The sequence below is a fragment of the Carcharhinus amblyrhynchos genome, chromosome 12 (assembly GCF_965287045.1).
Source record: "Carcharhinus amblyrhynchos chromosome 12, sCarAmb.v2.hapA, whole genome shotgun sequence".
Lineage (NCBI taxonomy): Eukaryota > Metazoa > Chordata > Chondrichthyes > Carcharhiniformes > Carcharhinidae > Carcharhinus > Carcharhinus amblyrhynchos.
This window is the reverse complement of record NC_137335.1, coordinates 43,001,481-43,019,201: the sequence shown is the minus strand read 5'-3', so window position 1 is coordinate 43,019,201 and position 17,721 is coordinate 43,001,481. Positions and strand designations below refer to the sequence as shown.

At 39.2% G+C, this 17,721-nt stretch overlaps 1 protein-coding gene across 2 annotated transcripts in view; it reads right to left on the bottom strand.

The window, feature by feature from the left end:
* LOC145350944 (proteasome activator complex subunit 4-like) overlaps window positions 1–17,721 on the bottom strand; it is a 156,884-nt gene that overhangs the window by 53,696 nt on the left and 85,467 nt on the right. For both annotated transcript variants that reach the window (XM_080200453.1, XM_080200454.1), the window contains 10 exons: window positions 16,583–16,645; window positions 14,345–14,440; window positions 12,527–12,658; window positions 9,195–9,404; window positions 8,199–8,335; window positions 8,065–8,118; window positions 6,004–6,133; window positions 2,110–2,191; window positions 839–989; window positions 405–474 (listed from right to left, as the gene is read on the bottom strand). In XM_080200453.1, the coding sequence (XP_080056579.1) occupies window positions 405–474; window positions 839–989; window positions 2,110–2,191; window positions 6,004–6,133; window positions 8,065–8,118; window positions 8,199–8,335; window positions 9,195–9,404; window positions 12,527–12,658; window positions 14,345–14,440; window positions 16,583–16,645 (1,125 nt within the window). The remainder of the gene's footprint in view (window positions 1–404; window positions 475–838; window positions 990–2,109; window positions 2,192–6,003; window positions 6,134–8,064; window positions 8,119–8,198; window positions 8,336–9,194; window positions 9,405–12,526; window positions 12,659–14,344; window positions 14,441–16,582; window positions 16,646–17,721) is intronic.

Below are 17,721 nucleotides of genomic sequence, written 5' to 3'. Positions count from 1 at the left end.
GATCTGGATACCTAGAAACTTGAAACTCTCAACCATTTCCACTTCATTCCTGTTGATATAGACAGGGGCATGTCCTCTACTACACTTCCTGAAGTCATTAGACTCTATTTATAGCTATAATATCCTTTCTGATGGACAGGCCAAAATTGCACACAATACCCCAGGTGCAATCTAACCAAGCTTCTGTACAACTAAAACAATACTTCACTACTCCTGTACTCGAATCCTTTTGCAAAAAAAAAGCTAACATTCCATTAGCTTTCCTGACAGTTTGCAGCAACTGCACATCAGCCTTCAGTGATGTATGAACAAAGACATCCCAGGTCCCTTTGTACACCCAGGTTTATCAAATAATCCCTAACTGATTACTGGAAAATGTTACTCAACACTGAAATAGCTCTTACCTCTGACATTTCATTTCTACTCCTTCCTAGTTTCGGTTGTTGGTCCACTGGGGCGTAAACAAGTAGCTTCCTAATTAGATAGAAACATAATGATTTAAACATATTCATCTTTCAACTGTTCTTTAAAAGCACTTCACAAAACTTCACTTTCACTATAAATCACTCTGTTATAGACTATTAACTTACCAAACAAGGTTACATGCTTTACAAGAACTATGATGGCATGGCTTATATTAATGCATTACTTTGACATCAGTTCACTTAATTTTGAAGAATTCAGCACTTTCAACTGAATATTTCCAATTCTTCAAATATTGGAAGAAGTATCTCCACTGTTAATTTTATAGAGCATGAACTTTAAGGATTTGAACAGAAAATATTCACATAGCTTGCATTTCCAGATATAAAATACATCATCTTAGTCTTATACTTACTGTGGCCAGGTATAGTACCCCCAATGTGTCTTTTCCACAAATAAACAGGCTTCCCATTCCTCTTGAGTCCTTGGCAAATTGGAACTATTGTAATGGAGCCACTTGTTATCAGGCCTGTCTCCTGGCTGGATTGTATTTGGATGGGATCCATCTAGTTAGGAAATGCACACAATACAACAACGCACAATATTTATGAGAAAAGCTTAAAAATCAGGAAGCCTTAGGGTCAAAACATTTTTTCAAATTTTCACTAGTGACACAACTGTGCAAAATACACATGAATAGTATTGTTATAAATAAGAATAACAGGTTTGCGTGAAGCAGATGACTTCCAAAGATTCCCAGCACCTCATGGGCTTATTGTAGACAACTTGACAGAGTGCGATTGCTATAAGTTGTCAACAATTTCATTATTGTTGCATCATGTAACAATCAGGGTAATTGACAATTTGGATTTTGGTCTTTATCGTTTAGTATGTCCTATGTTCTATCATTTAGTTGCATATCCAGCATACAAAATTACTTTTGCGAACACTTTAATTCTACTTTTACTGAAAGATCAGAGGTTTAGGCATTCTTATTCATATCTTTACTGTTTTCAGTGAGGACATGTTAAAGACTTGTAACTGCAAGTAAACATTGTAAATATTTCTAATAAAGTTCGCAAATAAAATTCCTTGGGATGTGAATACCATAATTAGCATCAATTCCAATCTTCTCCATATAGCTAGCAATACTGTTAAATACATCCAACTAGTACAAAGCATGGGTGAGATTGTGCAAGCATAAGCAAGAGAATTTAGTGCTGGGATCATAAAAAATTTCAACATTAAAACACAAGAGTAGGCAGTTGGATGCAAGTATAATTTCACGTGTAATCTGTATTTTGCAGTAATCTGCCCACAGAGGTAGATATTAAAATGAAATGTTAATTTTATGCAGGAAATATCTCCAACACAAATTTGAATGTGTCGAAAGATGCTAGGTGTTACTCGTAATTAAATTACCTGATGTTCAAGTCAATTCATTTTAAAGAAGTGAACAAATTCTAAAACTTTGTTGTAATTTTTCATGCAGAATTCAGTAACAAATAAAAGATTTAGACAAAATTGAGAGGTTTCCAGAATCATTACAACTTCTGCCACACCTTTAAGAACATTCCAAATTAGAAACATGCAACTTGTTCAAAATATCTGCATATCTTTTGATAGGTTTAACATTTAAATCGAAATATCACTGACAAATTCATCACAAACATCATTTCTACTTACAAAGTGTGTGTGGATCGATCTCTATTTTTTTGTGAGGTCTCTTCAGCTGCTTCATGATGCCAGCCACAGCAGATATTGCCATCTATAGATGAGAGCAATTTAGCACTGGTCACATGTAATTTCTTGTAACTGCCACATACTCTTGATATTCTGAGATCCCAACAACATATCATGTGTGTCTGTGTAATCCAAGGCATTCAAAACTACCATCGGAATTCCTGGTCAAAATTGTGGCTTTGTAGTCAACTCCAATCTCTGCCACAAAGTATTTGCTGAGGCATTTGTTGCATTTCTGATTTTTTTGATCATGAAATGCTTCATTATACACATCAATAATTGTAATTTTCCATATGTTTAATATATATAAACCACAATGCAGGATCAAGAACTATGACACATCAATTTATCAGACAACAATTCAGTTTAAAGAAGAAAGCAATTAGTGTTAGCTCTCATTATTGCTTGAAACATTGGTAATTTGACCCATGTTTTCAGCACTTGCAGTATAATGCTGGCCATGGAGATATTCTCTTCCATTTCACTCATACAATGATAATGAATATCTCAATTGCTCTTTTATCTCTGGATTAAAGGGATTTTCAATTAAGCAATAACTTTTTGGGTAGGAGTGTCCCAAAAAAATTCGAAGTGTCAAATTTGCGTAAAAACTGAAGTAAATCCCACTAGTTTTTTTTAAGTGGAACTTTCAAAATGAACCTCCCACACTCCGTGCACTGCAGAGTGCACTAGCGTGAATAATAATCATCAGGGGCAGGGCCTATTCCCACTTGAGGGGTCACTGGGCATGCGCTGATCTGTCATAGCAGAGACTGGCGCATGCCCAATGGAGCTGCACTACTGGCCTCCCGATTGCTGTGGCCAGCCCTGTAACCCCCCAATTGTTAGCCACGAGACCCACCAACACTCCAATCGCTGACCCCATAAAAATGTCTGGGCAGCCCCCTCCCACTAAAGTCTCACAACACCATGTTAAAGTCCAATAGGTTTGTTTGATAGTAAACGCCCCTAGCTTTCGGAGCACTGCTCCTTCGTCAGGTGAGTGGGGCGTTCTGATCACAAACAGGACAAATAAAGGCACATACAGTTTACAGAATACTGATTAGAATGTGAGTTTTTACAGCTAATCAAGTCTTAAAGGTGCAGACAACGTGAGTGGAGATAGCATTAAGCATAGGTTAAAGAGATGTGTATTCTCTCCAGACAGGACAGTAAGTGAGATGTTGCAAGCCCAGGCAAGTCATGGGGGCTACAGATAGTGCAACATGAACCCAAGATCCCGGTTGAGGCTGTCCTCATGTGTGCGGAACTTGGCTATCAGTCTCTGCTCAACGACTCTGCGTTGTCGTGTGTCATGAAGGCTGCCTTGGAGAATGTCTACCCAAAGATCAGAGGCCGAATGCCCGAGACCGCTGAAGTGTCCGCCAACAGGAAAGGAACCATGAGGACAGCCTCAACCGGGATCCTGGGTTCATCTCACATGAGCTGTAATCCCCATGGCTTGCCTGGGCTTGCAACATGTCGCTTACTATCCGGTCTGGAGACAATACACATCTCTTTAACCTATGCTTAATGCTATCTCCACTCATGTTGTCTGCACCTTTAAGACCTGATTAGGTGTAAAGACTTGCATTCTAATCAGCATTCTGTAAATCGTGTGTGCCTTTATATGCCCTGTTTGTGATCAGAACTCCCTACTCACCCGATGAAGGAGCAGCTGGTGGTGTGTTGGACTTTAACTTGGCGTTGTGAGACTTCTTACTATGTTTACCCCAGTCCAACGCAGCATCTCCACATCACAATGGCCTCCTTCCCCCCTCCAGGGCAGTCCCTGTCTCCCATCCTCCGCACCCCACCGGTAGGCCAACCCCGATTTCTGATACATAGTTGACAGCACCAGAAATCCAGCAGCCAGAGATGTGTGGAGGCCACGGTGCCCAGCGGGAAGCCCGCTACACAGTTTCCGCTTGAATCCCCAGGCTTGGAGAATCCCCCCCCCTTCCCATTTATTTTACGTGTACCAAGTACATTACTGACTTTGGATGGTGGTCTGCACCTTTTAACATAGAAAGAGAAGTAGAATCATAAGAATCCTGTTCCATTACAGGACAACATAATGGGCCAAATGGCAGAAAGAAGCCATTTGGCCCATTCAGTCTGCACCGACCACAATCCCACTGCTCTCTACCCCCATATCCCTACATACTTACCCACTAATCCCTCGAACCTACATATCTCAGAACACTAAGGGGCAAGTTTAGCATGGCCAATCAACCTAACCCACACACCTTTGGACTGTGGGAGGAAACAGGAGGATCCGAAGGAAACCCATGCAGACATGAGAACAATGTGCAAACTCCACAGAGACAGTGAACCAAGCCGGGAATCGAACCCAGGCCCCTGGAGCTGTGAAGCAGCAGTGCTAACCACTGTGCTACTGTGCCGCCCATTTAAGATCTTATGGAAAATAATTCAGTAGAAGAGATATGCGCATTCTCCATCTGCAACGGAAGAATCAATACTTTGATGCATTTTATTTTTTTCCCCATCTCCTAGGGGCAGAAACGTACTCTGGAATAGTTTCACAATCAGCTGCAGTATTTCTGGTCCTCATACCAAGAATCATTCTTCAAATGATTACTCAACCAGTAATTGAGGATAAATTAAATGATGGTTCATCCATCACATCGTCACCCATTGTCCACACTAATGCATTTTCAGTAGAGATCACTGGGCAACATCAAAAGTAGTAACTAAGTGCATGTACTCGGGTTGCTGATTGATCCCATGTGTAAGTTTTTCTGCCTTCTACTGCTGGTCTATACAGGTAGACAGCATTGACAGTCATTTATGCCACCTCACTGTTTCTGGACAAAGGGAGCAAATCTCTCATTTCATTCACTATATATGATCCTAATTTGAACTGCAGCACTGCTTCTGTATTTCCTATGAAAATCTATTATGCTGCTTTAGTACTTTTCCCCCAGTCTATCCTTTCCTTATATGAAAGTCTGGAATCTATTTAAATACCCATTTAAGCACACAAAGTTGAAATGTTCCTTTCCTAAGGCTGCTGTCAGCAAATACTTTTTGCAATTAGATAGGGAGCAACACACAATGGTGTTTCAAAAAAAAAACCAACCACGTAAACATTTACTTTGATAGGCAGTTCCTTTCTTTTCTAATATCTAAAGTCATATTTCCATCCTAACTGGATGCCTGATTACTGGTGTTTTGTAATAATTCACTTAGATTATGCTAATCATGCAACATCCTTGTTAGAACATAGGCTGTTTTATGCCCTCAGTTACCAGTTTCTTTTACCTTTTAAAACTTTAAACCAGTGCTAAAGGTCACCTTAAGAAGCAAATTTGTTAATCTTAGTGCCCCAATTTCCCGTAATCACCCATTTTAATTCTGAAACTTGCCAAAGACATTGATCTATTATCTATTAACCCACTAAGGTGCCAGTTTGGGTGGCACAGTGTTAGCACTGTTGTCTCACAGCACCAGGGACCTAAGTTCAATTCCGGCCTTGGGTCGCTGTCTGTGTGGAGTTCGCACATTCTCCCAGTGTCTGGGTTTCCTCTGGATGCTCTGGTTTCCTCCCACAGTCCGAAGATGTGCAGGTTAGGTTAATTGGCTATGTTAAATTGACCCCAGTGTTAGCCGGATTAGCAGGAATATGGCTTGGGTGGGATTGTAGTTGGTGCAGACTTGATGGGCCGAATGGCCTCCTTCTGCACAATGGGGATTCTATGATGATTCATACTTCATGCAATTGATGAGGTGTACCAGATACTGGGAAATTAAGTACCAAAAATCCAATTCCTCTCTTTGCTTAGACATGTGGAATTTAAAACAAAGAATACCTACCTTCCGGACAACTAAGGCATCATGATTGAGACACTCTATGAAAAATTTGATTCCTCTCGTAGGTAGTGGCACATCATCTCTCAGCAACAGGGAAAGGAAACCAATGGCTATTTGTTCAAATTTCCATGGTCTAAAAAAAAAATCAAAGTTTTCGGATTAAAAATGAAAGTCATTACATGATTTGTTCGAAGTATTTGTTGGCAAACATATCATAACTAATGAAAGTGATGCAATGTTAAAATATCCAATTCTGTGCATCATGGCAGTGGTGAAGATATTCTTTTTGCAATAATGCGATCAATAAACCTGACTCAATGACGCATCATAGTTGTTCTTTTGGATATTGTATGAGTACAGCTTAACATATAACAAAAATCAGTGCATTTACTAGTGGATCATAATGTAATAGGCTGGCATTAGTCTTATTCTTCCACTTAAGGATAGGATATTGTAAGAACGGGGGAAATTCTTCCAGCCTTTTACACTGCTCAGCAGCACAGCGGGCTGGCAGATATAAGCGGAAGCTGTGATGCAGGGTCCCTGCTGGGCGCCACGGCCTCTGCCCACTGGATTTCTGGTGTCGTTCGCTTCATGCCAAAAATCAGCATGGAGCAGATTTGAATATTTAAAATCTAATTTAAATCCTATTAGCAGGTCAGGGACTGAAGTCTCCGGCCCGGCTGGTCTCCACGCGACTCCCCCCCCCTCCCCCCCCAACTCCAAGCAGGTGGCCCGACCCCGCAGGAGTGAAGGGGAGCCATGTAGGTTCCCCAAAGGTCAGGGATGCTCCCCAGCATTGCCAGTTTGGAGTGCCAGCCTGGCCCCCTGGCACTGCCCAAGGAGCAAAGTGGCAATGCCTAAGGGCACCTTGGCACTGCCCACCAGGCAGCAGGCAGTGCCAAGGGAGCAAGGTGAGGGGTCCTGCTGCCACACTGCACTTTGGATCAATGATAAAGGGAGGAAGGCCAGCGATCAGGGGGATTAGGAGGGGGTTGGACACACCCAGGAGGCCAGTGATCAGGGGTGGGGAGGGGGGTCTCTTCAAGCCAGTGTGGCAGGACTGGCCAGCAATCAGAAGGCCGGCAATGCAGGCTACTGCGCATGCGCCAATCTTGGCGCTCACAGATTGGTGCATGCACAGTGGCCTATTAAGAGCCATGCCGCCAGCCTCTCCAGTCTGAATAGGCCTCGTCCCCAGATTTTTATCATGATTCATGCTGAGGCACTGTGATACACATTGTGGAGATACGTTCTGAAAATCCCGTTCAAAAACCAATTGGAGTTATTCCAGTTTTTACGAGAATTTGGCACTTGGTCTTTTTTTGGGAGAATTCCACCCAGTATATTTAATATTTTTCTACAGAGGAAAATTGTAGGGAAAGCTGCATCTTTAGGTGGTGGCTTTGTACCTCAATGTGTTATTTTCCTCCATTGCTATATTTCCTCTGACTTTACCTCTTTTCCCTCCTCCTAGGGCACAAGCCTATTCTGGAATAGTTCCGCTGTAGTATTTCAGGTTCTCGTGTAAAGAGTCATTCTTCATACATGAATCCAACCAGTAATTGAGAGAAAGCTAAATGACTACTCATCCATTAAAGCTGAGCCAAATACTATCCTCAAACACTGTCCACACTCTCACTCACTTTTCAATAGTGATGACTGGGGAACAACAGAAATCGTAACTACATGTGCGCACTCTGGTTCTAATCATCCCCATGGGTAAACCCCATTGCTGGCCTGTGCAGGTAGGCAGCTCAGTCTGTACAACAAGTGGCAGCCATTTAAAATGTGCCACTTGCACCACTTTTCCTCTGGACACAGGGAGAAAACCTCTCGAGGTTCACTGTATATGACACCCGGTTTGTATTGTAGCACCGCTTCTGAACTTCCAACGAAAATCTGTTGATCAGGGAATTTCCCGTCCAATGTATCCTTTCCTTGTGCAAAACCCTGACAGTATTGCAACACCTGTTTAAGTGGGTAGAGTTGAAATGTGCCATACTGGAAACTAAAGACATTACATTGAGCCAAAAATAGGTTACCATAGTTTTAAAAACTTACAAGTTTCGCTGCTCCAGCAAGTCCAACAAGGCATCAATTAGTTTCTGATAATTCCTAAAGAATAAAAATAAATCTTAATTAAGAAAGCATTTAATGTAGTGCTGAATTTTCATTTACTGATGAATTCTGCTTACCGTAAAGACTCATTATTTTTTGCTATTTGGCTCTGGATTCCACGCTCAATCTCTTCGGCAGTAATAGGAGACAAATTAGAACTTGGGTCTATTTTCTGAATCAAGGACGCAGAAAGTTCCACACAGCGATCTGAAATCTGAGCAGACAAGGCATTTAGTTTTACTGCTAAATAACCTTTTCTCATAAGAAAATAATCAGTTATAAAGTCCAAAATATGAATGGAGCTACATGCATGTCTTAAAACAATGAGCGGTTTTACCTATCGGGCAATGACCTGGAATACTCTTATATTTCCATCATTTGTATTCCAGTATTTCCATCTTTTGTACAATTACCAATTAAAATTTGGCTTTTCAATTATGCATCAGGAACTGCAGATCAAGTGCTCAAAACAGCATCTTAACAACTGTAAGCCATTTTTCCTTCCATTAGGCCCACCTGACTTGACTTGTATTCACATGGATTTCAAATCGCTATCATTATTCAAGCCAGATGTTTTCCTAGCACAGTCCTTTCCTGACAAGATCTTGCAACTAGAAAATGGTAATGGAAATCCAGTTGCTGTTTCACTTCAAAAATCTACAGCAGTGGTATAAACAATAGCAAGAGGACTTCAACTCTGAAGATTATATCCTTTACTTATAAGGAAGAAGTCTTTTACCTGGTTCCATCTTCTTAATGCTGACTGCCTTAGACCCTTCAATCTGAAAGAAGCTGAGCATAGGCCCTAGGTTCCATTTCTTCCTGACTCTCCAAATGGGCAGTTGCTATGTGTTGGGGGAGGAAACTACTGTCTGCCTCATTTGCACGGCTGCATTGCTTCACGCTCAAGTGCTCTGACTGGCCACTGCCAGTATCCCCCAGGAATTCTAAGTGATATACAGTAGAAAGAGACTTGGTTTTATGCTCAAAGGTTGAGCATGTCCCACATTCAAAGGGGAGGATAACTGCCGCGACATTTACTATCCCTATTTAGAGTATTAATAATTACTTACTCCAAAATCTAGACCGATTGTTTCATACTGTCTGTGTATCTTCTCTGCAAGATCATCGAATAGACGAACTATGGAAGGTTTCTCCAAAAACATTGCTTTGCTGAGTCCTGAAGAGACTATCGCTGGCCACGTAGCAACAATGCAGTCCCAGTCATGAAGGTTGGCCAAGCAGACTCCATTGTGGTTTCCAAGAAGACAGTACAGAGCACCCTATTTTAAAATATGAGAAAAATTACAACTGAAAAAAATTGGAAACTACCTGAAAAATCTGGAGAAAAAAATTCAATTACAAAGAAGCAAACCGCAATTGTGACAGTAAGACAAACATTTCAATTTCAATGTTTTTATTAACTCAACTCATCACAGGCAGAGTTTTGGATGAGTCACAGCTTGCATAATAGCCTAGCTTTGGAAAATTGTGAAAGAATTTGAGTCTTGAAATGATGGGTATAGAGGAGAAACTTTTCAGCAGAATCATAGAATAGTATAGCACAAAAAGGAGGCTATTTGACTCGAAGCCCGTGCAGGTTCTTTCGAAGAACAATTCAGTTAGTCCTGCCTCTCCATTCTTTCCACATAACCCTACAATAATTAATTTATCCTTCAAGCAAATTGCCAATTCTCTTTCAAAGATTACTATTAAATCTGAATCTACCATCCTATCAAAAAGTCCCATCTAAATCCTAATCAAATCGCTGTATAAAAAGGTTTTCCTCATGTTGCCTCTGGTTCTTTTGTTAATCAGCTTAAATCTTTGCCTTCTCATTATTCCCCCCCACACCCCAGATCACGATGCTCTCTTTTTACTCTATCGAAACAGTTCATGATTTTAAATACTTCTATCAAATATCCTCTTCGTCTTCACTGAACTAAGAACAACTCCATAGTCTATCCATTCAACTATAATCCCTCATCCCAGAACCATTCTAATAAACATCCTCACACCCCTGCTAAAACATCATCACCTTGCCTGAAGTGTGGTAGATCAAATTGGACACAACAATACAGCATTGTGATGAAAATTGAGATGAGAGTACAAAGAGATAGGTGCTGGTTTTCATAATTGACTGGATGTAGTCTGAAACTCCTACCTAAATGAACACTTGAGTGAGGGAACAGAGCTAAGGGCTAAAATTACTTCAGAATTCCTAGACATTCTTAAGCCTTCCTAGAAATTATGCAACAAGGTTTCAGCACCAAAAAAAGGGAGACAATCTTTGAAAGAAAAAAAAGGTGCTGCAAAGAAATGAAAGTTTAACCATTTGCCTCGCCAAAGAATGCGGGATTTGACACACCGAGTTCAGGCCAAATGATAAAAATGTTTAAGATGTAAATGAAGGAGCTATAGCGAAGACAGTAGACTGGCTACTCAAAATGTGAAAATGATAATGAGCAAACATCACCAGATATTCACAAGACTATGCTCGTATCAGAGTGGGATCTCACGTATGTTGGGACAGTACAGCAGAAGGTAAAAAAAAAGCATGGATGTGCATTTTAGATGAAGGGAGAAGCAGAAGATGATCTTGAAGGTTAGAGAATAAACTTGCTCTATTTCTAATCAAGAATTTACAGAAAAACAGATGACAACCCAGTACAAACATGTATTGCACAACTCACCAACAAGAAACAAAATATTAAAACCTTCCCATTAAAACCTTCCATCCTGACAGATTTTAGCTGCTGCAATGATCTAAGACAAAAGGTTGGTCCTTCCAGCGAAGGACAATATCCAGCAATCAAAACCCCAACACAGGTACATTTGTGTTTAGTCCAGATGCATTTGAAATTGGAAAATTGCTAGTCTTCAAAGTACAATGCTCCCTCAACAACCAATGTAAAATGGGTCCCAATGATCTTACAAACCATTTCTACAGGATGTAAATCACACAGAAGAGGTGCATTAGATCTGGAGTGATTTACATCCCCAAATATCAAAACTCTGAACCAGATGACAAAAAGGAAAAGTTACAAATTGTTGGAGATAATAGCCTCAAAACCATAATCTTTATCCTAATTCTATTTTCCAAAGACCAAATCTCTATGCACAGTAAAGAATGGAAAGCAGCAATGGAGACAGAAATCATCAATGAGCAAATATTGGCCGGCATTAACAGATCCTTCTGCTACGTTTCTGTTCATGTGAATAAATCAAATAAATATTCATTTTTGGAGCAATACGCAACAGGAATAAGTGACAATACTATCAAAAATTCTGAAAATCTCAGAATCACGGAAACCCCATGAATCAATTAGGGAAACAAATAAATTATGAAGCCCAAGATGACAACAATCTCCAAAAGTACCCTCAGAAAAGATCATCAACTTTGTAGAAAGCCTTCACCAAATAATAATAATATCTCACACACTAATGTTCAAGTCAATCTCATGTAAAAGTCAACCCCATATTTTTAGCTTAAAATACCGTTGTTTTTCATGTACCTCATGTAAAAGTCGACTCTACTTTTTCAGGGATCAAACCCAAAAAGTTCAGAACAAAAATATAATCTGTACAAACACATCAAAAACCACAATTTATTATTTATTACAGCAGTTGCAAATACCCCAATTCCTCCAGTGTGTGCTGGTCAATTAAGGCAGAATAAACGTAGATTGATTTTGATTTGTGGGGGAAGAAACTAACAGATCGGAGAAGAGTAATAAGAGACCAACTTCCAGAGCAAACTTTAAACCAAACGTCATCCTCAGCTTTTACTGCGGAGAGGAGGGAAGACTTGGGCTTTGCCCATCAAATCTTTGAGAGTACTGACTCAGTGCAACACTCCGGCACCAATGCTAAGGTCATGGGCTGAGAGGTGTTTTTGGTGTTGGTGTGACAGACAGAGAACAAACCACTGATATGTGCACTGCTTCTCCCATTACCTTGTAGATTTGTGTGAGAGCCATGTTAGATATGCTGGGCAGATGTGTTTTTGTTGAAAGTAAGCTCCTCAAAAATATCACCCATGTAAAAGACAACCCCTTAACTTCATGTCTACAAAATGGATCTCAAAAATTCGACTCTTAAAGAGTACATGCAGTAAATAAATTGATACTTGCATCTTTAGATTTTCTTTAGATTGCATCCAGGACAAAAATTGAATGGTTGTAAGTTCCTGTGCAACATTTTAAAATATGTCTAACTACTCTATAACATCGTGGTCTTTGAAAAAGATAAAAGTATGCTACAGACAGATCATAACTACAGAAAGATAATTTCAGATGGGATAATTATTAAGTGGAGAATCATAAACAAATTGCTGTAACAGGGCGGAGATAGTATGGAAATATTCTATGATCACATAGCTCTTTATCACACACCACAAACTTACTTTTAATTGTTGCTGGCTTATATTCTGTTTGTCAGGCTGCAAATATTCCAGCACCAGTGGAATAAGATCTCGACAGCAAAAATTGTAAGTCCCCAAGGCTGTGAAGAAAACATGCTGGGCTTTACTACGCACCTGCAAATGCATACATCATTATGAGAAAAGGGTTGGACTATTTATTGTACAACATAAAGAAAACATTTAATTACAATCATAATTTTTTTAAACTTCTGCTTGAATGAATCCATGAATTGTAAACTGTAAAACATGACATTATCATAGTGTATGTTGCCAAAACATCTAAACTAACTTTATTCTATCATTTACTCTTTTATGGATTAGTGTGCAGGTCAAAAAAATTATAAACATACTGTAAGTGTATAAATTTAATGCATTTGATTTATTAATTAGTTGTAAACATTTACATACAAATGAAGAGCAGCATTCATAAGGCACATTTTAATGGACAGCATTAAGCTGCCTTTCACAAAACTCAATAAATGAAGAGAGGCATGGTGGGACAGTGGTTGGCACGGTCACATTGCTACCTCACAGCGCCAGGGACCCAGGTATGATTCCCTGTTTGGGTCACTGTTGGTGTGGAGTTTGCACAATCTCCCCTTGCCTGTGTGGGTTTCCTCCGGGTGCTCCAGTTTCCTCTGAAAGATGTGTTGGTCAGGTGCAGTGTTAATGTAAGCCTACTTCTGACAAGTTTTAAAGTTTATTGATTTGTGTCAGAAGTAGGCTTACATTAACATTGCAATGAAGTTACTATGAAAATCCCCTAGTCACTACACTCCGGTGCCTGTTTGGGTACACTTGGGGAGAATTTTGTATGGCTAATGCACCTAACCAGCTTTCGGACTGTGGGAGGAAATTGGAGCACTCTGAGAAAACGCACGCAGACATGGAGAATGTGCAAATTTTGCACAGACAGTGACCCAACCTGGAAATCGAACACAGGTCCCTAGTGCTGTGCTATCCACTGTGCCGCCATGGTGATAAAAGCAGGATAAAGACTCGGGAAAAATTACAGGAGAACATATAATCTGCCACTTGGGCAGTTACTATTTGATGGAGAAATGCTATGGTACATTTTATTAGTAACAATTGGGAAAGGAAATACGCTTTAAATAGAGATTTTACCAAGTGTCGAGGAATTTAGTATAGGCATCTCAAGAAATTAAAAGGGTGGCAATGATACTTAATTCCATAAAAGTGGCAAACAGATTTTTTTTGTTTTGTGCCCACAAGTGTGGAATACAAAAACAAGGGAGTAATATTTCATTTATACAATACCTCAGTTATGCTGCAGCTAGCCTAATCTGTATTATTGCTTGTTCCATTACAGGACGACATAAGGTGCAGTGTAAATTCATTGTAACATTATCAAGGGACCAAGAATTGAGAATGTTTTATTTTGCTTCACTGGAGCTGAGAAATGGCCATATAGAGATCCTTGGGATTATCAAGGCTTAGCAGTCCATCTGGCAGGGCATTGTCACACCCAAGTGTAATTTTCAGGAGAACAGTGATTAGAAGACAGAAAGCAATCGCAGTATAAAGGAAAGGTTGGAAAAAGTTACTTGTTAAGATCAAAAGTGACAATGTGTTTAATTAGCTATGTAATTAGCTATAAACAATTGCTAATTATTCTTGATTAATTAAGAATTAATTAATCTTAATTAAGTAAAAGTAAGTTAAGTAATTAACTGAAAAAGAGAAATATTAACAAACAGACTAAAGAAACATGTGAAATTCAGTACTCCTATTGGGAAAAATACTGCAAAAATTAAATGCGATAATTCCAAAAGCAATCACCTGACTGTATGTGCTAGTGGACAAAAGCAAGAGATCTCGCATCAGGTCACTGTGCACGGTTCTGTATTCACAGCCTTCAACAGTCAAAGTTCGCAGCTATACACAAGAGAAACAAAATAATGAACACTTGGTACAACATGTAGTGAAATATGAACTTATGAATTAGGAGCCGGAATAGGCACTCGACCTTCAGCCTGCTCCTCCATTCGATGGGTTTGTGGCTAATCTGATTGCAATCTCAGATCCACATTCCCGCCTACACCCTTTCACCCCTTGCTTATCAAGAATCCATCTACTCTGCCTTAAAACCATTCAAAAACACTGTTTTCACTGCCTTAAGAATTCTAAAAACTCAAGAACCTCAAAAAAATTCTCTTCATTTCTGTCCTAAATGAGCAACTCCTTATTTTTAAACAATGGCCCTTTATTCTAGATTCTCTCTACATCAATCTTGTCAAGGCCTTTCAGGATCTTATATGTTGCAATCAAGTCGCCTCATCTAACCTCCAGCGGATACAAATCGAACTTGTCCAATCTTTCCTTAAACAACAACCCATCCAATATATTAGTTCAGCAAACCTCTCTGAACTTCTTTCAACACATTTACATCGTTCTCTTAAATAAGGAGATTAATATTGTGTACAGTACTCCAGATATGGTCTCACCAATGCCCTGTACAACTGCATTACCTCTCTCCTTTGGTATTCAAATCAATAAATTATAACATTCTATTAACTTTCCTAATTACTAGCCTTTTGCTATTTATGCATCAGACCCCTAGATCTCGCTGTATCGCAGAGCTCTGCGATCTCTCACCATTTAGATAGTATGTCTCTTTTTAATTTTTCCTGCCAAAATGGACAAATTCACATTTTCCCACATTATATTTCATTTGCTAAATCTTTCCCATTCACTTAACCTATCTATATTCCCTTGTAGCCTCTTTACATCCTCTTCACAATTTACTTTCCTACTTATCTTTGAGTCATCAAACTTAGCAACCATACCTTGTCAGTCCCTTTATCGCAGTCATTCAATTGAGCACTGATCCTTGTGGCACACCATTCATTACATGTTGTCAAACAGGAAAAGATCCATTTATCCGACCACCTGTTTCTTGTTAGCTAGCCAACCTATCCATGTCAATACGTTACCCCCTACACCTTGAACTTTCATTTTTTCGCAATAACCTTTGATGTGGCACCTTTTCAAATATCTTTTGGAAATCTAAGCACAGTGCATCCTTCAATTCCCCCTTCATCCACAGCACATGTTACTTCTGAAAGAACTCCAATAAATTAGTTAAACATGATTTCCCTTTCACAAAACCATGTTGACTCTCCCTGATTACCCTGAATTTATCTAAATGCCCTACTATAATGTCTTTAAAAATAGTTTCTAACATTTTTCTTAGGACAGATATTAACCTGACTGGCCTGGAGTTTCCTGCTTTCTGTCTCCCTTTTTTAAATACATTTTCTATCTTCCAATTTCATGGAATCTTCCCCGAATCTTGGAAAATTAAAACCAACACATCAACTATCTCACTAGACATTTGTTTTAAGATCCTAGGTTAAGGTTCATCAGGATCCAGGGGATTGTCAGCCTGCAGCTCCAACAATTTATTGAGTACCACTTCCCTAGTGATTGAAATTTAATTGAGTTCCTCCCTCAATTCAATTTCCTGACTTACAGCTATTTCTGGGATACTTGTATCCTCCATAATGAAGACCAATGCAAAATACCAGTTCAATTCATCTGCTACCTCCTCATTTTCCATTATTAATCCCCCAGACTTAATTTCTATAGGACCAATGTTAGTTTCTCTTAAGTTTTTTCCTTTTTTAAAAATATCTATAGGAACACTTACCAACTGTCCTTATAATTCTAGCTAGCTTTCTCTCATGCTCTGCATTTTTTTTCCTTATCAGTTTTTTGGTCATTCTTTGCTGATTCTTATATTCTGCTCAATCTTCTAATCAGTCATCAATCTCTGATCAATTGTATGTTTTTTCCTTCAAGTCTGACACTATCTTTAGTTTTTTTAAAGTTAACCATGGATAGTTGGTCCATCCCTTGGAATTTTTTCTTTCACATCTTAACATCTTCATTGAATGATATAATTTCAAATTCTCTCCAAAATGTTTGCATTAAAATGTATTCAAAACTTTAAAAAGCATCTTCACATTAATTCCAGTGGGATAAAGATCAGATTTAGTTAATTTAAAATGGACAAACCTCATGTTGCAGCATAACCCGATCAATCAGCAGCGCTCGGATGTGTTGTTTCTTTCCGTGTAGCTGTAGAATAAAACAGTTAAAGAAGCAACTTGTGATTATTTTAAAAACATCAATATTTCAAAATGGATTTATTCGCATAACATATGATGGAGCTAGGAGATCTTGTGGCACAGTGGTAGTGTCCCTACCTCTGGGCTAGAAGCTCCAGCTTCAAGTTCAACATCAGGACTTATTGGTTACGGAGGGAGCGTTCATAATGTGGTTCACCAGGCTGATTATCAGCTCAGGAATCCTTCCACTACTTCATTATTCCATAAGGGAAAAAAGTATGCAAGGATGCGCCAAAAAGAAAAATGAAGGTGGATAAGGAATTTGCTGAAATAGAGAAAACATTTGTTGTAGGTAAAATATTACCTCTGAGACTGTTAGTGAGTCAAAATACAGTGGTTTTTATTTTAAAACTCTGAGGCTTATTCCAGAGTTTTGGGAGAAGTAGGGTTACCAGACTTTTCATTGAACACAAACACAAGCGGACATTTATACATCATGAGTCTTAGTGTCAATCATGACACAAGTTTCCCATTCCAGCCAGAACTCCGGGTCTTCCTTCCTTGGTTGTGATGCAGCCCCAGATTAATCACAATTCACAGTCCAGCTGGCAGGTGCAGTCATGACACACGGTCACGATTCAAAATCTTTCTGCAACAGTACTGGCATCCCTGCCTTTGAAGTTACTTGTGCAATCATGGCTGTCCCAGCAGGACTCTTCCTGTTAAAAGACAGTATCGCGATCTGCCATCAGCTGCTGTCAAAAGTCAGTATCCTAAACTACCATCTGTGTAACAATGTCCAACTAACACAAATAGGTAAGATTTGCAAAGTTTACAAAATAACAACCACATTAAACTATCTGTCTTTATGAAAATGAGAGTTAAAGCATGTAATACATGTACAAATAACTTATATTAATGCCAGGAGCAGTATAAGCTAAAGGAGATCAGCCATGAGGAAGGGTTATGTTTGTGACATATTCCAGGTACAAAATCTATTAACCTTTTCCGTTCAGGTACAAAATACATTCACTTTTTCCCTACTTCACATTGTTATGGTACTTGTTATGGGAATGATAAGTTTGG